At 52.6% G+C, this 22,785-nt stretch overlaps 1 protein-coding gene across 13 annotated transcripts in view; it reads right to left on the reverse strand.

The window, feature by feature from the left end:
* The window catches only part of OTOF (otoferlin), a 115,928-nt gene extending 93,368 nt beyond the window's left edge, over positions 1-22,560 (reverse strand). For 5 of the 13 annotated variants that reach the window (XM_037392729.1, XM_037392728.1, XM_037392726.1 and 2 more), the window contains exons 1-3: positions 22,097-22,560; positions 14,647-14,705; positions 2,468-2,556 (exon numbers count right to left, since the gene is read on the reverse strand). In XM_037392729.1, the coding sequence (XP_037248626.1) occupies positions 2,468-2,556; positions 14,647-14,705; positions 22,097-22,175 (227 nt within the window). In that variant the 5' untranslated portion in view covers positions 22,176-22,560. The remainder of the gene's footprint in view (positions 1-2,467; positions 2,557-14,646; positions 14,706-22,096) is intronic. The other 8 variants (XM_037392733.1, XM_037392732.1, XM_037392731.1 and 5 more) reach the window with 3 other exon arrangements.
* Between the last annotated feature and the right edge of the window lie 225 nt (positions 22,561-22,785).

The raw sequence follows: 22,785 nt of genomic DNA on the forward strand, positions 1-22,785 counted from the left end.
GATGTGGTGCTTAGGGACATGGGTTAGTGGTGGGCTTGGCAGTGCTGGGTTAACGGTTGGACTCCATGATCTTAAAGGTCTTTTCCAACTGAAACGGTTCCACGATGCTGTGTTAAAGGTGAGGCTGCAGCATGCAAGCATCAGTTGAGCTGGCTGAGGTCACAGCAGGCAGTAACTGGAACATGGCTGCAGCCTGCTCCTCCGCACCATCAGCATCAAAGGTAAGGCTGCTCTTCTGTGGCAGCCTAGGCCCTCACGAATCAAAGGCAAACTGAGGAAAACGCCCACAGTGATTAAAATGATAAAACAGAGTATCATCTGGGAAGTAGAAGTGGCTCTTGGCTGGCTGATACACCCAACGTCTTTGCTGTGCAGCGCACCAATGGAAAAATGCACTTTAAAGCAATTTGGCTGAACTAGCTGGATATTTATTTTGTGTTGGGCATTTGAAAAATTCTAAGAGACATTGGTCACCTTGAAAGTGGAAGGAATTACCTGAGTGATCACTTTCTCAGCCTCTAATTAGTGCAACCTGATGCTCTGGCCTTTCCAATTCCCAGTTCCCTGGAGGAACGACAGTTCTTCATTTCCAGACGCAGAAACACCACTTTCTGCTTTTTATTGCACCTTTCAAGTGGATATTTTTTTAGATTTTAAGACACAGAAAGAATTGCTTCTCTGTGTGCAGAGCACACAGGATCGCTGTCCAGGAAGCAAATGGGGTAAAACCTGAAGGGCAGTTTGTTAGGGCAAAAGCATCTGATTCAGTTGGCGTGGTTTTATTCACTTCTGCTGGGTAATGAAGATAGGAAGCTTGGAGCCATCATGAACTGAAGGATGCTCCATCCAGTCGTCCAGCTGCTGGCTGCACTAAGCCTGTGCAAATGCAGGACAGTATACTCGCTGCTTGCTCACAGCAGGGGAGTAGAAAGTGAAGGAAAGCACTGAAGGAGCATCCAGCCAAGGAAAAACTGCTGCTGTCATGGATGCAACATGAAGAGCAGGTTCCAGAGGCTGGAGCTGACACTGGCTGGGGGAGGAGGTGGACCTCCAGGTCTAGCATCTTTCCATCTCGGTCTCCCACCGCCTGTCGGCTGCCCACAACCCCTGAGAATTCCCTTCTCACACAGACCCTGGGACAGGTCAGGGCTGCAGAAATGATTCAGTTCTCCTTTTCCACGTGCCCATCAGTCATGAACTTAGTGACCACCACAACTGCACCACCTCAATGCAGGTGCCCATAGGAGGTGGTCTGAACACAACTCAAAGTGACTTGTACTACGTATGGCTCCTGTGGCTGAGCCAAGATCTCCCTACAAGCCCTGGACCGCTCATCTGCCTGTCTCTGCCATCCATTCCCCACCCAGCTCATCTGCCTGGGCTGGGACCCTTGGGAGGCTCCTTGCCTTTCTCCTCCCAGACAGCAACTGAATAAAGCAAGTCTTTTCAACTCTCCTTTTGCTGCTCAAACTCCTACATAAAAGCAAGACAAAGGTAGGTATTTTTTTTCTGTTTGTTGCTGGGCAGGCTTTTTTGTTTTGTTTGCAGGTTTTTTGGCATTTGGGTTTGGGGGTTTTCTTTTTAAATTATGTATATTTAGCATGCCTGCCCTGCGTGCTGTCTATCTGACTCCTCATTTTTTTGACTCTGAAGCAAGGTTTTGCATGAACACGTATGGGAGATGTTCAGGGGGCCCTGCTGACTTCTAGCTGGGGCACACACTGGATTTCAGTGCAAAACTTGGTGCAACATCCAACCAAAAGCAAAAGCCCTTCCCCAGTTCTCTTTTTCCTCTCCCCTCTTTAATGTCAGTGTAAATGTTCTATAAGACAATTTAAATATGCCAGTCATGTTTTTGTGAAAAGCTCCCATATTTTTGCAATGACAGCATGGCTAAATGCATGAGATACACTAAGGCTGACAGAAGGACAGACAAAGTTTCCTTCTCTCATGTTCATTATTTACATGGTGGCAAAACCTAGACTGTAAGAAACCTTAAAAAATGTTCATTGCAGATAACACATAATAAAAAATGTAACATTGCAGATTACATAAGACATGACAACCGTGAGAAAAAATTACAGTAAGACAAATAAACGGGCAGAATTTGAAAAAGCTGGGGAAGTCTTTTAACTTCCACCTTGATAATTAACCAAAAGATTTCAGTTTCTTTGAAACACATGCAAATTTTATAAAGCCAAATAGCAGAACCTTGGGAAAACCATGGCATAGCCCTGGTGCTGACTACCACCTAGACGCTGGTGGTTAGCAGCCTCGCGCACTGAGCTGTACACACTGCATCTGAGCTTCCTTGCCCCTCCCAGCAGATATCAATCATCAGCATCTTCCTCACCCTCCAGATTCCAAACCAAGCAGGAATGTGGCTCCAGCTCAAGCAGGAGCTGTGTCTTCCCACTGGAGAGGACACAGGGGATCAGTGGGAGTGAAGGACAGACCACGCTCTCACCTGTTGGTGAAGACTTTGCTGTAGTTGAACACCTGGATCTCCAGGATCTCATTCCCATCGATACTGCTTGCCACTGGCCAGCGGAAGGTCTGCAGAGGAAGGATGAAAGGGGGATGTCAGGCTTGTTTCGGGGAGCTGCTGCAGTGTGATAAGGGTGGAGCTGAGATGACCATGGAAAAAAGCTAACTACCCCATTTCCCCAGCAAAAAGGCAGGCAGGGCTGTTTTAAAGGGTTCTCATTAAGAATGTACCTCAGTGCCAAATATCTGATAGATAGATAGATAGTATATATATATATACATAGTATAAAGGGGTGTGTGTGTATATATATATATACATATCATATATATACCAGTGATGAGTGGCATTCCTCAGGGGTCTGTACTGGGACCAGTGCTGTTTGATACCTTTGTCAGCAACACGGACAATGGGATCGAGTGCACCCTCATCGAGTGCCAGTTTGCTGATGGCACCGAGCTGTGTGGTACAGCCGATGCACTGTGGGGAGGGATGCCATCCAGAGGGACCTTGGAGGGCTTGAGAGGTGGGCCTGTGCAAACCTCATGAAGTGCAAGGTTCTGCACCTGGGTTAGGGCCATCCCCAGCACCAATATTGGCTGCATGGAGAATAGATTGAGAGCAGCCCTAAGGAGAAGGACTTAGGGGTGCTGCTTGATAAGAAGCTCATCATGACCCAGCAATGTGCACTCGCAGCCCAGCAAGCCAACTGTACCCTGGGCTGCAGGCAGAGCAGCGCAGCCAGCAGGTCAGTGAGGGGGCTCTGCCCCTCTGCTCCACTCTGGTGAGACCCCCCTGCAGCGCTGCGTCCAGCTCTGGGGTCCCCAGCACAGGAGAGACACGGAGCTGCTGGAGCGGGGCCAGAGGAGGCCAGGGAGATGCTCAGGGGCTGGAGCAGCTCTGCTGTGGGGACAGGCTGGGAGAGCTGGGGTGGCTCAGCCTGGGGAGGAGAAGGCTGCGGGGAGACCTTAGAGCACCTGCCAGTGCCTAAAGGGGCCGGCAAGAAAGCTGGGGAGGGGCTTTGGGCAAGGGCAGGTGGCGATGGCACACGGGGGAATGGCTTTACATGAGAGAGGGGAGATGGAGATGAGAGATGAGGCAGAAATTCTTCCCTGTGAGGGCGGCGAGGCGCTGGCCCAGGCTGCCCAGAGCAGCTGTGGGTGCCCCATCCCTGGCAGGGCTCAAGGCCAGGCTGGACGGGGCTGGGGGCAGCCTGGGCTGGGGGGAGGGGGCCCTGCCTGTGGTGGTGGTGGGGGGGACTGGGTGGTCTTTAAGGTCTCTTCCTACCCAAACCATTCTGTGATTCTATGATACACACACACATTAACAAGGTAAGAAGCAATAGGACAAGAAGAAACAGCCTCGAGTTGTGCCAGGGGAGGTTCAGATTGTATATTAGGAAAAATTTCTTCACTGAAAGGGTGGTCCAGCACTGGAACAGGCTGTCCAGGGACACGGTGGGGTCATATCCCTGGAAATGTTCAAAAAACACATAGATGTGGTGCTTAGGGACATGGGTTAGTGGTGGACTTGGCAGTCCTGCATTAATGGTTGGGCTTGATGATCTCAAAGGTCTTTTCCAACCTAAATGATTCTATCATTCTATGATTTTATACATATAAATACATTTTTCTATATGTATGTGTATATATATATGAAATCACCTTCAATTGTGGTTTTTTTTTACTTCCCGACGCAAGAAATCAGCCTGCCAAGCTAAACCACTTGAACTGCCTTCAGTTTTCTAAGTCACAGGTTTCTTGCGACCTCCAAAAGCCAAGCACACCCCTTTGCCAAGCGGCTCTTGGTGCACCAGATGGGATGGGAATGAAACATCCCAGATGCAGAGGCAGCGGGGTTGAGCCCTGCATCACTTACAGGAGCAGCAGCGCTGCACTCAAAGTCTTGAAAGGAAAGTGCTTATCAAGCAACTTCACAGGAAGAAATTAGTGACTCTGCAGAAATACGCCAACACCCGGGTTTAAGCTATTTTTTGCCCCTTTTACATTTTCTGCTGTGACTTAAGGAAGCAAATGAAAAAATTCCTAAAATAGAAAAGAAAACTAGAAATGGCCCCATGACAGTGGTATCATTTTTCGTACAGTCCAGCCTCACTTCTCATTCTGCAGCCAGATTTACTCTGGGCTCTTCATCATGGGCATGTAACAGCCCTTCCCCTTACAGCATGTGCACTGCTGCCTGCTCACTCCTCCCCACTGCTTCGATGCTCCTAATGGTTGATAAATGCAACCAGCAGTCCCAAGATTAATTTTGAGCTGCCTGTTCCCTCTTGACACCTCCATTCCTCTCTGTCCTGAGAAGTTGTCATGTCCTTACCGTTCAGGGCTCTGCAGTGTGTGCAGGTGGAGATTCATCAGGCCGGTGATCCTGCCCACAGCTTGTCCTCCCCACCATGGTCCTCAGACAATGCTGGTGAAGGGGACAGATCATGACAGAGTCCACCGTGTCATGAGCACAGTAGCAGCCCATCAACCTCTCACAATGTGCTGGATGTTAAACTGGTCCCATCTATTACCTGTAGTTTCAGTGGGGATGCTTTACTTTGGGATAAGCTGCTCTTCCAGGAACAGGACTTCTGGTTGTTTCTGAGACAGAGACAGAAAGCTCAAGTGCAAGGGACGTGATTTCTGCCTGGATCTTCCTGGTCCTTCCTGATATGTGGTGTTTATGTGTCCCCACCACCTCAGCAGAGCCCCAGCTTTGATCCATCTCTCCTGAGCCTTGGCCAGTACAACACAAACCCAAACCTCTGCTGCCACAGCGCTTATGGACATGGGTTAGTGGTGGGCTTGGCAGTGCTGTGTTAATGGCTGAACTCAATGACCTCAGAGGTCTTTTCCAACCTAAATGATTCTGTGATTCTATGCTCTCCATAAAAGAATAAACCATGCTGGTCATGGCCTCTTTTCGCTCACACACAGAAAAGAGTTTAAAGAACTCCAGAAACACATCCTGAAGCCCCAGCAAACTCTGTTCCTAGACACAGACAGGTCCTGGTGGTTTTTTTTTCCTTCCTTGGAAATACCATTCTCTGCTTGTTGTGTAGGTATGCCTCCCCTCTGTTAGAGGTTTGTCAGGAAGCAAAATAACACATAAGGTCACTTGAAAAGTGTGGTGGCCTAGAGAGGCTCCCAGGATTCCACTAAACAGCCTTGCTGACAGCTTTCCACACCAAGAAGCTCGCCCGGGGATGTTCGTGCCATAGCACATCCGCTGCTGCTGCAGTAAACCCCAGGGGCGGCCGGCCAGCGATGCATGGCATGGAGGAGCATGCTTCCATCTGCTGTGCTCTGCAACATGCTGTATCATCGTGGGAGGTCTCCTTGCACACTTGCTTGCACACTTCCAGCTCAAGAGGGACCCGCCTGTCTAGGGCCACTAATGCAGTATGGTTAAAGCACTTGGATTTTTGCCTAAAATCCTGGGGCATGCAGTACAAGTTACCATTTTCCGCTGTCAGGAGTCTTCCCTTCATGGTGTGGCCCCTGGTTTCTTGGGGCTCAGAGCTGAATTCTGCTGCAGATCCCCTGAATTTGGCTAAATTGTTCAGGACAGAATGCAGCTGCTCTCGGTTTGGAGCTTAAAAATGAGGGTTAGGATTCCTCCACCTTGACTTAGCTGCTTACAGGTTAACCACCTAAATCCACACCCCTTGTCTGCAATCTCCATCACTAGAGAAACTCTGGCATGTCCTGGGTACAAATCAAGCCATGGCTCACCTTTGGGAGGGGGTCATACACTCTTTCTATCCTTTCTGGACAAGACTATCTATCCATGACTATATTCCTCAGATTAAAGAAGGGCACCCTGCTCTGGAAGCTGTCCAAAATCCCCCCAAAAAAACATTAACAGGTCAAGTCTCCTCTTGGTTTTATCTTAGTGCATGGAAAACCACTCAAATCGACTGGTGGCACCCAGCCATGAGCATTACAAACTTATTTCCCCTCCTCCTGCCCCTTCATTTTACAAACACACTGTTCTGTGCACTAGTGAATCCCTAGGCATTGCTCCCCCCGAGGCTGCTGTCAGCTTCTCTGAGCATCCTTTGATTTTGAGTATTCTGGAGAGGCAGGTGGTTGATCTGGAGCAGCCAGACCACCTCTAGTACCTTGTGGGTGGAGGTCTGATGGTGGCAAGCCAGCCCAGCTGCAAAATGAAAGTGCAAGCCTTTGTGCTTCTCTCTCCCAGTTACAGCCATTTCAGCCTCAGCAGATGAAAAAAAAATTAAAAAAAAACCCAAAACCCAAACCACCAGCTCAAAAGAACTAAGTGATACGCTTTCCTTCCTAAGACAGATTTTTTTAATTATTATTATTATTATCTTTTAAGCCTGGAAAGCATTATTACAGTCTCACAGCCTGACCTCTTAACCCAATCCACAGGTTTTCGTGTTTCAGTCAAAGACTCCTCAATCAAACACAGATATGCCTTGTAGCTCAGTCACAACATATTTTTAACAGGGAAAAAGGAAAAGTAAAAACCATCCCAGAATTCAAGCAACAACATTTAATTACATTTTCAGGTAAGTGGTTTCCGCAGCTGATTGCCTGCAGTGATAAACACCTGCACCACCATTCTGCTTTGAATTTATGGGCTTCAGCTCCCCAGCCTTCACCCTGTGTCCTCTCACCAAGCTAAGGTGCTACCTAAACTCTTTCATTTGGCTATTTAGATTTCATTCAGCTTTTTGGATATAATTCCTCACTGCCTGTGGAGACAGACAAAGGGAATTGTCCTCGGGCTGAAGCCAGCACTCACCACTGCAACACAGAGTGGCAAAGCCATGTCCCAGCCCAGACCATGCACCTCCAGAACAAAGACTGGAGATGGGCACCCTGCTTTAGCATCTAGCACAGGCTCTGCCAAGGCAGGCATCACCCCCCTGCAAACTCCTGCTGCTCCCACTGGCACTGAGGCAGCTCACCCAGGAGCCGTGCCCCACTGGCACAGCCTGGCCCTTTGCAAGCAGGTTTTTCTTCTCTCAGCACCCTTGTGCCCTTCATGCAAGCGATGGAAGAGGGCAAATGTTTTGGAGCTGAAGTTTTCTCTGTTAATTTATAACACACCCTGCGGGAATACTTGCTCTCATCAATTCCGAGTGCCTGGGCTGAAGGGAAACGCTGTGAGGCAGGGAATGTGGGCTGGGGAGTGAGCACAAACCATGACATGCCATGGAGAAAATCAGTGGTGAGGGATGCAGTGCCTGCAGGGAGTCCCACACCTGCCTTCCGAGCTGCCTTCCACCAAGCTGCTAAAAACCAGCAGCACCAGGATGCACCCCCAACCCTAAGGTGCTCCCCAGATGTGGCATGCGTGGAAATGACCTGTCTGTCATCTCAGACCCAGTGAGTCCAACTTTCGCAACAGGCTGCACTGAATGGCTGCTCTTCATGGTGTTTATCCATGACCCTGTTCATCCATGACCGTGACCATGGCAGAGGACTTGTGCGGCGGGGGCAGGCTGGAAGGCTGCTGCTAAAACGTGGCTTGTATCAGTAGAGAAGCTCGCAACGGCCACTTGGCTTCAGGATGAGTGCTGGAGTTAGCTAGCAGGGTGAAAACCATGGACTTTACTTTTATCCAATGGAGCTATGCGGTCTGATGGGCCACGGTGCTGAGGAAGCCAAGGGAATGAGACTACAACCATCCATCCCTCCTCCCCTGGCAGCAGCAGCAGCTCCACTCAACCTTTCAAGTCCATTTTTAAAGAGAGATGAACATCCAAGGATTTTGCAAAACATCCATGCCATGTGGATGCCAGCTAAAAAACTCACGATAAACCTTAACTTCACATCTGAGGGACACATTCCAAGAGGTGCTGCATGCTGCCATGGGGACAGTGGCTCATCCCAAATCATCCACCTGTGAGGTTCTCCATCTCCTTCCAAGTCAGAAAGTTGCTCATATGTCACTGTGGTAGACATCTGACCCTCACAGTTTCCCCAGCTCTCCAGTTCTCCATAGCTCATCTCCTGGGACTGATGACCTCATATCCATCAAAAATCCCTCCAGCCATGGCATGATCTCAGTACTACATCACTATTAAAGTAATAGTATAATCGGCAAACTAGTTTCATTCCTTCTCAATAATCTGCCTAGAAACTGGGGGACAGACTCTTTAGCAGGGCCTGTAGCAATAGGACAAGGGGTGATGGTTTTAAGCTGAAAGAGGGGAGATATAGATGAGAGATGAGGAAGAAATCCCTTATGCTAAGGGCAACGAGGCGCTGGCCCAGGCTGCCCAGAGCAGCTGTGGGTGCCCCATCCCTGGCAGGGCTCAAGGCCAGGCTGGATGGGGCTGGGGGCAGCCTGGGCTGGGGGGAGGGGGCCCTGCCCGTGGCAGTTGGGGGTGGGATTAGATGTCTTTAAGGGTCCTTCCAACCCAAACCATTCTGTGGTTCTCTGATTCTATAAACTTGCTCTTGCTTCACATTTCACATAGGAAAAGGTATGGGGGACACAGTCATGGGATAAAAGATAAGTGTGATGCACCAAACGAAGAGAAGTGGCAACCAGACTGCATTTAAGGTTCAAGCGAAGCACAGAAAAGGAAGAACAGGATCCTGGGCAGGAGAAGGCTGAGAGGGGACCTGAGCGATGCACACAGGTACCTTAAGGGCCAGTGTCAGGGGGCCAGGGCCGGGCTCTTGTCAGCGGTGCCCAGCGACAGGACAAGGGGCAACGGGCACAAACTGCAGCACGGGGAGATCCGTGGGGAGAGCAGGAAAAACTTCTTTCCCTTGAGGGTGCCGGAGCACGGGGACAGGCTGCCCAGAGAGGCTGCGCAGTCTCCTTCTCTGGGGACGTCCAGAGCCCACCTGGATGTGATCCTGTGCAGCTGCTGTAGGAGAGCCTGCTTGAGCAGGGGGTGGGCTGGGTGGTCCCGGGGGTCCCTGCCCAGCCCCACCTCCCTGGGGTGCTGTGGTCCTGAGCTACCAGACATTTGTGATGACTGTGTATTATAATGGGATGGCTGGAGGAACCCCTGCTCCCCCCTGCTGTATCTGCTCTATGTCAGGAGAAAACCAGCCCTGGGTGACAGCTATGCCTGTACCCTCCATCACGGCTGGGTCCAGCTGTGTGCCAGACGTGGAAGAGGAAGGCTAGGGAGAGGATGTACAGCTGGAGGAGCATCTCAGAGTGCCTGCACCACTGTTGATAGCCAAGTTGAGAGCAAGCAGCTCTCAGCACGGGGACTCAGCACCATCCTGACCACCTGTGGGCTCCCTCCCCACCAGCCCCATTAGGGAATGCCAGCAGCACCGACCCGGCAGCAGGTCCACCACAGCACAGTGCCATGGCCGGGGTCGCTTCCACAGGCTGCTGCGCTTTCATTGCCCTTCCTCATTCCCTGCCTGGCTGCCTGTTTGTTCTCCCTACTGGTTTTATTGTTAAAAGCCTTTTTAAGAAAAGCCCTGTGCAAAGCTAAGCAAGTGATATCTGCTGGGTCAATTTTAGCTGTTTTTATCAACAAAGGGAAGAAAAAAAAGAGGTGGAAGCAGAGAAACGTTTTGGCAGAATGCAGAAGCCAGATTCATCCAGCTAGACAGCTTTAAGGAAGCTGGGAGGGCATCTTTGCAAGCTATGTTTCCCCTTGTTAAGCTATGTCACCCCTTTTCAAGCCATTTCTCCCCTTTTTAAGTCATATCTCCCTTTTTTCTGTAGCACCTGGGAACCTTGGCTGGATGCTCATCCTGCCTGTCATCTCCAAGCCTCACTAATCAGGGGCATTTCCAGATGTTCGGGTCAAGGCTGTAACTGTGGGTCTTGACTGTACTGGCAGCAGCATCTAAGCCTGTCCTGGTCCCTTTAGGAGAGACTGAATGCAGGCAAGGAAGACCACACAGGACTCATCCACAGCTCTCCATGCCCAACACCAGCACTGGAGTCCCCTTCCCTCCTGTGCTGGGTGCCTGCAGGACAAGCCCCTCCAGGAAGAAACCCTTTGGGGTGCTGGCAGTTCCTGATTAAGTAAAATACAGCCGTAGTGACATATATACCCTTCGGAATAGCCAGCAGCTCATCAGCCCCAGGCTCTGGAGAAGCACAGGTTTTGCATAATTCATTAAGCAATGAATAAAAATAATTGCAAAAGAAATAGAGTGAAACCAAACAAATGGAAACTACTGGTGCAGCCCAAATTCAGCCTGGTAGCGGGCCCTCATGAATGTTAAGCGGTGGCAGGGAAAGCCAATGCCCTCATTAGTGCTGTCAAAATGAACTTTGGCTTTACATGAACCTAATGTGAATTTTCTGTTTGTCCTCAGCTCTGAGATGAGGCAGGGAGCATCTTCTTCATCCTCACCCCAATTTGTCTGCCCTCACAGAAATGAGAGATCAGCCAGCTCAGCTTCCAAAGCCTTCCCCACATGGGGGATGAGGCATCCCCCCAACCAAGTCACTCCTCAGACACAAGGTCACCATTTTACCCCATTTCAGGGAAAAGTAGAAGGTAACAAGGTAATTTCTGAAGCTTCTCGTTCATAAATGATCAGTGCAAAGAGCCACCTGAGCACTGGGAGGGCACACAGGTAACAGGCGAGTAGCATGGAGTAACACCCCACCTCTCACCCCACTGGTACTGAATTCATTGCAAAACTGAAGAACTAGGGAGCTGAAGAGGGAATAAAACTGCTTCTGCAGAGGGAGGGCAGGCAGACCATCCTGCTCATCCTTGACTGTCCCACACTTGCAGTGCCCCTGAGCAGACCCCGTGATACTGCTCCAGCCATCAGGGCTCATCAAGAAGACAGATCAATTTTGGGTATCACAAGCATGACAGACCACGTGGACACATCACCTCCCTGCAAACTCTGCCTGTGGGATAGCCCCATACAGGGGGAACAGCTGGGGAAGCATTGAGTGCTGCAGTGATGCAATAATAAAAATTTATTCAGTAAAATTTTCAAACTGGGCTTGTCATCAATGGCATGATGTCTTGCCTTGTGTGTACTCTCAATGGGAAACACCTGCTTTCCTGGATAGCCCCATCAGCTAATTACTCCAGGCAGCACAAGACACACTCCTGAACTCAGAGCAGGTTTCTTGTCCATGGCCATTGCACCAGGGAGTCATAGAATCATAGCATCGCTTAGTTGGAAAAGACCTTTAAGATCATCAGGTCCAACCATTAACCCAGCACTGCCAAGCCCACCACTAACCCATGGCCCTGAGTGCCACATCTACACATTTTTTGAACACCTCCAGAGATGGTGACTCCACCACCTGCCTGGGCAGCCCGTCCCAGTGCTGGACACCCTTTCGGTGAAGAAATGTTTCCCAATCTCCAACCTAAACCTGCCCTGGTGCAACTTGAAGCCATTTCTTCTTGTCCTATCGCTTGTGTCCTGGGAGCAGAGATGGACCCCCCTGGCTGCAGCCCCCTCCCAGGCAGCTGTAGAGAGCAGCAAGAGATAACAAGAGATTTAATAGAGGAAGAGGGAAAAGGACTGCATCTCTGCCATCTTTTGGTGTGGCTTGTGCTCTGCCCTACACAACGAGCAGCATGCACCTATGCGAGGACCCAGCCTGTTCCTCCTAAAGGCAGCTCCCTCCAGCTGTGGAGGGGCAGGGACTGGCATTCAGCCTCCCAGTGTGTGCCAGCAGTACTGCTCTTACAGAAAAGGGCAAGCAGCAGCCTCCCCATTCCCACCCGTACAGGAGGCATGGCCCACAGGCAAATCTTGCCAACGTGGCTGAATTCTCAGCACGCCCCCAGCAAAGCTGGAAAGGTGAAGCCAGAAATGTAGGCTTGCCTTCCCCTCCAAACTGTAGCAAGGCAGATCTCACCAGCAGTCCCCTGCTGTGCTTCCTGTGTTTTCTGTGCATTGTTCACTGCATGCCACTAGAACACATCAAACTGTTGTGGTTTGGGCCAGTTGGGATAGTGTCAGGTCACGGTGCTACAGCAGGAGCTGTGTCTCACCTGGCATTAGTACACATTTAGGTAACTGAACGCCTTGTGGAGCGGCTACGCACATCTCAGCTCATCTGTTAGATGCTGTGAAGACCTCGCTTGACCCAGAGGATCAAAGCCTGGCTGGTGGGGCAGTTGTTCAGGGCGTGAGCCCTCTTCTACTGGCACAGGAAAGACTTAGGAATATGTTTAACTTTAAAACCACTCATGTTTGGGAGGTCCCAAGCCCCGGAGTAGCCAGCAATTGCACACCCTCATGTCATCTCTGCCAGGGCTCCATGCTGATCTTGGTCCCCAGTGCAGAGTAACCTCTGATTCATGCTGGAGTTTCCTCTGGCTGGAGCCAAGTGCTGATGAGGAAAATCAGGGTATTTGCAGTGTGGGTGAGCAGGGGGCTGTACAGCCTAGCTGCTGCATTTGCATCACCTATCACCCAGCACAAGGAGATGAGAGGGGCCCAAAGATTGGTCCGGACACACAAGGTTGCTCCAGATCAACTTGCCTCACCCTGCTGCAGTTCACTTTGTAGATACTACCAGGCTCTCACAGCAGGAATTGCAATAATCATGATCTAAACAGAGAGATGGGGACAGCCTGAGGCTCATCCACCCAGATGCAGTAAGAAGCACTAGAAGAAAATATGGTGCATGCTGATATATACACCTGTGGCTTAAGGCTCTTATACCTGCTGTCTGTTAAGCTTTATAGTCCTCGTCCTCCTGATATGCACCAATGCCCATCCTCTCCTTCACACTGCCTGGGACTGCAGTGGGCTCCAAGCTTGGCTGGGATGCTCCAAGATCACCGCGCAGCACCAAGCACTCAGAGCAGCCAGTGTCTGGCATCCCACTAAGCCTGAGAAAGCAAGTGGAGCCTCCAGCCCTACAGCCTCAGCAGAGAAGGATCTCCTTATTCAAATCACAAAGGGTTTTGAGATGCAAGCAGCTCTGCCAATGTGCACCTCCGTGGTTGTTATTCAAATCAGTGATTATATTAACAAATTGCTGTGTGCAGATCTATAGAAATCTGCATACCGTTAACATCAGCAGCTTCCCCTGGCTACCTCAGCTTTGTAGGAATGTGGTTGGAGCTACATCTCTAGCCACCTTCTCTGTGCTGCACCCATCCCGTGCAGCCCTGGAGCTATCAGGGGCAGATCCCACCCTGTCCCTGCCCTGGGCTTACCCTGCCCCTTAAGCCTCCCTGGCAGTTTAGGGCAGCCTGAGTTTAAGCTCTCCCCTAAAACCAGGAGCAAGGTCTAATGTGTGCCAGGGCTGCCGAGGAGCAAGGTGGATCTGGGTATGCTTCTGGCTGCACAAGCTGGCAACACCATGGGGAAAATCACCCCACAAACTTACCCCATGCCTAGAACCAGGATGAAACCTTATTTCCTAAAGGTGGAAAAAGCTATATAAAGCAATAAACAGTCTAAAGATCCTAATATTCTTCGTAAGCCCTTGTATTCTTCCACCCCTGGGAACTGGTTATCTTCTACAAGAAACACAAAGCAATCAGAGGAAGCATCCATTCTCTTTTGAAAATGTATTTCCATTTTGAATGTGACTTCTTAGCAGCACCTCTATTCCCTGCTTGTGTGGGTGACCTTATTTCAATCATCTCAGAATATTTCATTGGTAACTGCTTAAGAAAAGGCTGTATTTTAAAACCACCCAGAACTCGGGTTTCAATTCCTACTCTCTCCCTTTCCAAGCCCAAAGCTGAGCGCTGAAGGCTGGCACAGCACCCAACCGGCACCCAAAGCAGATCAGTGGGGCTGCTACCAGCGTGAGCGGAGGGATGCAGGTGGGTGCGGGAGGCTGGCAGGCTGAGCATCAACAACTGAGGCACTGGGGACGTGAAAAAAGTTTTCCCCCGAGGCAAGAAAACTGAGAGCCAAGAGCCCAGAAGGATTTGCCCAGTGGGGACAAGCATTTTTTCCTGACACTTCAGTGCCAACAACGTGGATTTTTATTATTTTTTTAATTAATCACACCCCAGGGAAAGACTGTAGGGCTGTTCCCACCTCGTGGGACACCCTATGTCCTCAGCTCCAGCCAGGACACAGACAAGAGACCCGTTTAGTACCTGCCAGGAGAAACCCTGGAGCAGACAACAAAGATGCCAACACACTCAAATTGGGGAATGGGGACATTCATCTGGACAGGGAGACACAGCAAGCAGACCAGATGTGCGAGGCAGACCAGGAGGAAAACACATCTCTTACCTCATCAAACCTGGCCTCGTCCTCACAGTTTTCAATCACTCGGGTGTAGAATGAGAGACCTGGAGAGGGAAGAGGAGAAGCAGGTTGGTTGCAGTGAGGAGTGAGGCAGCTGGGGTAGCAGGGATGAGTAGGGGCTGCACAGCACCGGCAGCAGCGAGACCGTAGAGTCGGAGTCTGCAGAGGTGGCCTCGGTGCAGCACAGCCTGTGGGCATTGCCTGGGGTGGGGAAAAGGCATCTGCGAAGGTGTGAGAACACTCAGGCAAGCGGGTGAATCCAGCTTCAGCTCCTCCATACCGGCACTAAACACCACATTAACCTGCTTAATAGCTAATTAAGAAGGATTTTCTGGAGTGCGCTTAATTGGCATATTGAAGTCGTGCTCCGTCTATTGCAGAGCAGATGAAACAGAGCAGGGGGATACGGACTGCGGCTGTTTCAGCAGCGGCTTTTAGATCAGTTGAACCAGGGCTCCTCAGGCTTAGGGGTATTGGTATGCCAGTCTACACACCCCAGAAGCATGCAGGAACCCTAAGGGTAAGATTTAGGACCGACTACCCCAAGAAAGCCACCCCAGCTCCTGCACAGAGCAGAGGATCTTCACGTTGGAGTCCAACCACCCTGATGGCAACATCCTTGCACTGCCACTGCCCCAGCTATGCCAGCCACTGCCTCGGGGCAGGGATCCGGGCAGGATGAGATGCTCAGACTACTCTGCCTGTGCAGGCAGGGGAGCCTCAAAAGCCTCTGGTCAGCTGGGAGCAGGGACAGGGTAAGAGGAGGAGCAGCTGCAGAGGGAAAGCCCAGAGAGCAGCCAAGCATGTGCATTAGTTATTGAAATAATCAGGTTTTCCCAAGGATCCCGGCTCCTAGGTTGCCCCATGCTTTCAGCTGTTCTCTGAGGGATAACCTCACCCACCCACACTCCCTGGAATCAATATTTTTAGTTAATATCCAGTTCATAACACTGCAGGAGGAAAAATTACAAAAATGCTAATATTTAATCACTGAATCATATTGAGGCTTTCCCTTCCCAGAAAAGTAACTATCTCCTGGGTAATTTAAAACATCTCTCTCTGTGTGTCAGTCTGGTTTGGGACCAGCACTGCACAGACAACCTGAGGTCAGGGTACATGGATGCCAGGGTACCCCTTGCTGCTGCCAGGTCAACTTTTACTTTATTTTACCAAAGACTGAGGTACCCTGATGACACAGCCCTTGGCAGGGAACGCTCCATCCCTTTCTAATTTAGTTCTTACACAAGGAAGGCCAGAAAATCATTTTGTCAGACTTTCTGCTGCCTGCAGCAGCTGACCTGGGTAAGGCAAACCCGAAAGGTGCATCCTGTATCGCAAACCACTCTCCCAGTTCCCTGCCATGAATCATGGCACCCACGGATGCATGAGTTTCTTGGGGATATAGGCAGAGCACTGTATTTATCTCATGCCAGGCAACTTCAAGTGAGGGTGGAGGAGACCCATGAGCTTCATGGGCTATGGGATGGCTGCCCACCCTCGCCCCATGCACGCTACCTGCCTCCCAGTGCCAAGGGACACAGTGATGGCTCCCTCCTTGCTTTCCGTGGGGTGGGATGTAGGGTGCAGTGGGATGCAGCCCAGCCCCTCCTCACCCAAGGTAGGGGAGCCTCGGTGGGAAATAAGACCATGACTCCACTGGGATGGAGCCAGCAGGAGGAGGGCCACAGAGATACTCAGAGGCTGGAGCAGCTCTGGTGTGGGGACAGGCTGGGAGAGCTGGGGTGGCCCAGCCTGGGGAAGAGAAAGCTCCGGGGAGACCTTATTGTGACCATTCAGTACTTAAAGGGGGCTTATGAGAGAGATGGTGGTGGTCATTTTAGTAGCGATGGGACAAGGGGGAATGGTTTTAAATTAAAAGAGGGGGGATTCAGACTAGATATAAGAAATATTTTTTTTATACTGAGGGCAGCAAGGCACTGGCATAAGTTGCCCAGAGAAGCTATGGATGCCCCATCCCTGGAAACATTCAAGGCCAGGTTGGATGGGGCTGGGAGCAACCTGGGCTGGTGGAAGGTGTCCCTGCCTATGGCAAGGGTCTGGGACTAAATGGCCTTTAAAGGTCCTTTCCAACCCAAATCATTGTGTGATTCGATAATTCTAGGACCACACAGCCTCCTGGGTGATGGGACAGACACCACATGCCAAAGGCACAGCCAGCATCTCAGCTTTGGTGTGAGCTCAAGGGGCAGCTGCTGAGCACCCTCATGTAGGTATGGGAGCAAACTACTGAGGAGATGTGCACAGGTCAGAGGGTGAATCAGCTGTGAGCGAATGCACGGAGGAAGCAGGATCTGAAAGACACTCCAAAGGAGACAATCTGCAACCCGAAATATTTCTCCTAAGAGCAAGACTTAAGAGAAGCCGACACGGTGGGACCCCTCTGCCCTGTCCCCTCCCAATCCAGTGAGCATTAAGGTGATGTTTCTTTCATTACAGCAGTATCATTATCCATCTTCCCAGTGGTGCTCCAGGAGTATCCATGAATGATCTCCCTCATTTACACACACTAATCCAGAGACAAAGCCTCGCCAAGAAGCTCTTTATAACCCCATCTGTGATCAATTAGCTGACAAGTGTTCTAATTGCACCAGGGCACAGGCCCCCTCCTTCACAAATGCAATTAGGCTGGTCTAAGAATGCTAAAAGTGCTGTGGGCAAGTGACCCTGTAGGAGCTCAGACCCTGCTAGGGGACAGCAGCAGACACCCCCAAAATGGGCACGCTGCAGAAAAATCATCATTTTTCTGCTCTTCCCCTGCAGCCAGCCTGAAGAGCAAGTATTTGCAGAAAACCCCCTAAGTCACCCCTAGCTGAGTTGCACCTGCAGAGCAAAGAGGTTGAGAGCAACAGCAACTGATCGGGGGCTTTGGAGCCCTGGTCAGGATGCACAGAGCGGCTGCTGTGGAATGATGGGTGCCCTAGAGTCCCTGAAGTCCAAAACCAGCCCCAAATCTGCCTCCTCCTGGGAGGGTCATAAAGGTGAGGGATCCTGTTGATTGCGAGGGATCCTGTTGATTAACACACACATACACATGCAATCCAATGCCACAGTGGGAGACAACTCCCTGATACTTAGGGGTGGGAGTGGATTTTGGCCACAGTGCTGGGACAGAGCCTACTTCTCCCCTCCACTTCCAGAAGAGGAGCTGGATAACCTGGCACCTCCCCCTGGCTGCTCCCAGCGGTCCAGAACTGGGAGCTCCTGTTTGTGCCTCAGTTTCTCCTCTTTGCAAAATGCAAATAGTGCAGCTATGGCTCATGGGGGCTGCTGGGAGTGCAGGGATCCCTGAGAGAAGAGGAGCAGCGTTATTCCATAGTCATCCCACACGGCTGTCAGTCTCAGCCCATTCTCAGGAACGCTTTTATCAAGGTTGTGATTTATTAATCTCCCACCTGAGCTGAAGTTGAGCAATGTTTCGGAGCACTGCCCACCTGCAGAAACACACATGGCAGCCTGTCACAGTGGAGTTGAATTCTTTTTAACTTCTTTTCACTCAATAATAGATGCTTTTGGCTGAATGAGCAAACACACACTCGGGGAGCTCTGCCTGAACCCCCCAAGCTGTGCTGCCAACAGGTGAGGAGAGGGAGAAGGCTGGATAGCAGCTTGACTAGCAAAAAGCATCCCTCTCTGTGGTGCTCAGTAGCTCCAGGAAGGCCAGGGTGCTGAGAAGTATCAGCACAACACTCAACCTTTGAGTTGCTGTGAAGAGCACTGAAGGATGTGAGGCTGGTGGAGGACACCTCACTCCACGCTAAAGGGGTCTAAAGCTCTTCTAGAGTCACTGGAAAAAGGCAGGAGACTCTTCCCTCTGCAGACTTTGGTACCACAACCCAACTGTCCACAGCTGGATGCTCTACCAAGCCTGGGACTAGGCTCTAGGCCAATGTGCCTGTCTCCATCCCATCCCATCCCACCCCATGGCAGGGGTTAGCCCAGGGCTGGGCAGTTCTAGGGCAGTTTGGATGGGCCCCGGTTGGAGTGAAGAGCTGTGGCTAGCCTGGGTGGGGATCAGGGCAGCAATGGCACAGCACCATTTTAATCAAACAACAAAAATGCAGCCAGGTGGTTAAAGAGTCAGCCAGAGAGGATGAGGCAGTCAACAGGACAAATAATGCAACTTCATAGCAGCACTGAACTTGCCACACCATGACTCTGCTGCCCACCATTCCCAAAGTCTCATGGGCCAAGGGGACAGCAAAGCATTGCCTGAGCCACAGATCCATTAAACACTGGAGAAGCTTTGCCCCATCCACACGCCAAGTGCCCACAGTGCTGGGATGCTTCATGGCCACCTCCAGCGTGGGACCAGGTGGGGAGCAGACCCTGTTCCCAGCTCCAGGTGTACTTATGGACCCACCAGCGCAACAGCATCATAGCCATGTCCTAAGCACCCTGGAGGCAGGAAAGCCTTCATGCAGAAGGCAGTGCAGTACATCCTCAGAGTTGAGTGTCACCTGCTGAAACCCAGCACTGAGACCCACCTGTGCTGCGCTGAGACCTGACTCAGGCACCAGCAGAACCCAGGCCTGCTTCATCCAAAGCAATCAGCAATCTGGCATAAACCAATCCTCACACGCACCACCAAGCATGCCAAGAAAAGACCGAGAACATGCAAGAACTCCTAGCTCACTATTAATACAACTGTTGAAATCCATGGTGTGTCAGAAAGATCACCTTTCCATAAGGATCATACTGCTTATGTATCCTCACAGTGTGGTAATTGCAGTCCCCTCACCCAGAACGAGGTCCTGTCCCCCATGCAAGGTCCTGTCCCAGACTCACATCTCACATCAGCCAGCACCCCAGGCTCGCTGCTCTTCCACAACCCAAAATGATGCTGCTACACCTCAAAGAGGTATCCAGGGGATCTGCCCCTGGACTTCTCTGTCCACAGGGCAGACATGGAGCTGCCTCTGCTTGTTCCCCTTTTGGGGCAAGGAATTTGAGTAAGATGTAGAGAGGCTTTGGAGCTAAATGATTACATAAGACACTAAACTGCTGTTCCACATACAGGCAAGTTTTCTGCAGTTTTGGACACAAAGTGAGTGGCATGAACAGGGAATGAGCCCCAACCCCTCTCTACCCACCATTCCATCTGAGGGATGGGTTGGTCCTGGCCCTCCTGCCTGCTGCCTTCACTGGCCCTACCACACATGGGATCGCTTCCTGACCCACCTCCACCACCCTTTTAGCAGCAGGACATTGCTACCCATGACCTCAGGATCCAGCCCTGCTGGGTCTGGTCACCAGGAGCCTCTCCTCTAGGCCCAAGCTTGCAGAAGGCAGCAGCATCAGGTGTCCCAGTCCTGAGCTCTGCGCCTGCCCAGCATGAGCAGGGGAAGAGGCATCCCTGCCTGCACGTATCGGTAATACCGCTACAAGCACAGCATGAGACTAAACCCCCTCTTTGCACAGAAATCAACTGCAGCAAGATACCAGGAAAAAAAATTCTGAATCCTGACCCAGACATCCTTGAAGATGAAACCAAATTTCTCCCCTGGGAAAGAAATGTCCATGGGAGACCAGCTTCTAATGGCTCAGCACCGGGGAAGGAGACACAGCTGTGAAGTTTAGTGTCATCCTCCCGGGATGGTGTGACAGCAATAGCAATCCTGCAACACACAGAAGTCACCTCATGCCTGGGAGGGGAATGGCAATGGCAATGGGATCATGGGGGGGCCTGGAAAAATGTCCTGGCACCCCGTGAGGGCTCTGACAAAGGAACTAGCAGGAGCATGAGAAGGTGGGCACAGCAGGAGCACAGTGGGTGCAGCGCTGATCTCAGAGCATCTGAGTGGGTGTCATTCCTATGCCCATTGGTTGGACCATAGGGTCTCACAGTGGCTCTTAGGCAAAGATGTCTCTGCTGTGGGGACAGGCTGGGAGAGCTGGGGTGGCTCAGCCTGGGGAGGAGAAGGCTGCGGGGAGACCTTAGAGCACCTGCCAGTGCCTAAAGGGGCCGGCAAGAAAGCTGGGGAGGGGCTTTGGGCAAGGGCAGGTGGCGATGGCACACGGGGGAATGGCTTTACCTGAGAGAGGGGAGATGGAGATGAGAGATGAGGAAGAAATTCTTCCCTGTGAGGGCGGCGAGGCGCTGGCCCAGGCTGCCCAGAGCAGCTGTGGGTGCCCCATCCCTGGCAGGGCTCAAGGCCAGGCTGGACGGGGCTGGGGGCAGCCTGGGCTGGGGGGAGGGGGCCCTGCCTGTGGCAGGGGGTTGGACTAGATGGCCTTTAAGGTCCCTTCCCACCCAGACTGTTCTGTGATTCTGTGTCACAGCAGGGACAGATCCTGCCTGTTCAACAGGATTAGGTGCCAGGCTCAGGGCCAGGCACACTCAACACGGGTTCTCCTCACTGGGAGCACCCGTGGTGGCCTTTGGCCCTCCTGCAGACCCCCTTGCCCCACTGCCGGGGGGGGGGGGGGGGGGGGGCGGGGGATGCCTAGGGTGGCTTAGGGCTGGGGCCACTCCAGGCTTCAAGCCAGCAGGGGGGCACGACCTGTTCCCAGAGATGCTACTTAACTGCCCCTGTGCTGATGCGGGGAGGCAGGGACAGGAAAGTAAAGGGGTAATTGTACCTTTTTAATGACTTTACACCCGCTAAGGCAGTGCAGGGAGGGCCACTTCGGACAGTGCTGACTGCCCTGGCTTGGAGGTGATGAAAATACCTGGTCCCCTGCTCTCCTGCAGCTATTCCCCACTTCTGGCACCGACAAACCATCCCACAGCTGCCTCTGCACACTGGTGTGCTCCCACATGTGGGAAGATGGATCCCGTGGGCTCACACCCAGCCTGCCCCAAGCTCCCAGGTGCCTGGAAATGGTTTGGTTGCTGCTGAGGGTACACACTGCTGGAGAGTTTTTGTGCCTTTTGCAGCTTGCTTCGGAGCTGGCGTGGATCCAAGCAGAAGAACCAAGGCTGCAGCATCCTTAGAAGAAACCCAAGCACACGCCAGGTTCCCGCACCCGGCAAGTTCTCCTCCTGTCCCTGCCAGTGACACTTTCTTGGGGACACAGCTTCATGACCAAGCCCGTGACCCTACAGCAGGAACCTCCGGCTGGGGCTGGGTCCTGCTCCCGGGGAGGGGGAGGGGGGAGTTTGTCACCCCGGGACTTGCCCCTGGATGAATGAATCCCCCTGCCCAGGGGCTGCCCGGTGCAGGGGGTTAATGGGGGACCTGCAGTGTCCCAGGCCGGGTGCAGGCGGGCAGGGGGACCCCAGGAGAGCAGCTCTGGTGAGGGAGTGCTCATGCCCCAGTCGAGGAGGGGTGGGCAGCCCTTAAGGGCTCGCATCCCCCCTTCCCAACCTAAGCACGGCCGGTGGAGGGGAAAGCGAGGCGGGGGGGGCGGGGAGGCGGCGGCAGAGAGCAACCCATCCCGGGACCCCCCCCGACAGCCCCCCCCTCCCCGCTACCTCGGAAAGCCGCTTTGGCGATGCGGTCGGCTTTGCCGCGGAGGCCGGAGACGGTGCGGAGCTGCAGCAGCAGAGCCATGGTGCGGAGCGGGCTGGTGCCGGCTGGCAGCGGGACGATGCGCTGTGTGCGGTACGGTGCGCGGGGCGCTGCGCTGCGCGGGGTGCGGTACGGTGCGCGGTGCCGGGCTCCCAGCTGCGCTCCGAAGCGCGGTGCGCTGAGCGGGGCGGGGTGCAGTACGGTGTGCAACACGGTGCGCGGGGCGGTGCGCGGAGCCGCGGGGCGGTGCCCCCCCCAACAATTCGCCGTTGAACCCTCCCCCACCCCACCCCCACCCCCACCCCCCGGGGAAGCCGGGTGGTTGGGGGGGCGGGGGGGGGCGGGGGGGGGCGGGCTGCAGAGAACTTCCCGCTCCGGTTGCAGGCGGTTGTGAGTGGGGAAACTGAGGCAGCGCCGCACATCTCCCCGGCCCCAGCACGGCATCTGCAAGCTGGAGCCTCTGGGACAAGAGCGTGCACCCCCAACACCCCCCTCCCCCCCCCCCCCCCAACCGTACCGCACGGTGCGGGGTGCGCAGGAAGACCTGAGCTCAGCCCACACTGCCTGGGACCACCAAGGGCCAGCCAGCGCAGGGACCCCGCACTGTTCTCCGTGTGTGTGTCCCTGCCACGATGCCCACAGGTGGCACACG

The sequence above is a fragment of the Falco rusticolus genome, chromosome 6 (genome assembly GCF_015220075.1).
Source record: "Falco rusticolus isolate bFalRus1 chromosome 6, bFalRus1.pri, whole genome shotgun sequence".
Taxonomy (NCBI): Eukaryota; Metazoa; Chordata; class Aves; order Falconiformes; family Falconidae; genus Falco; species Falco rusticolus.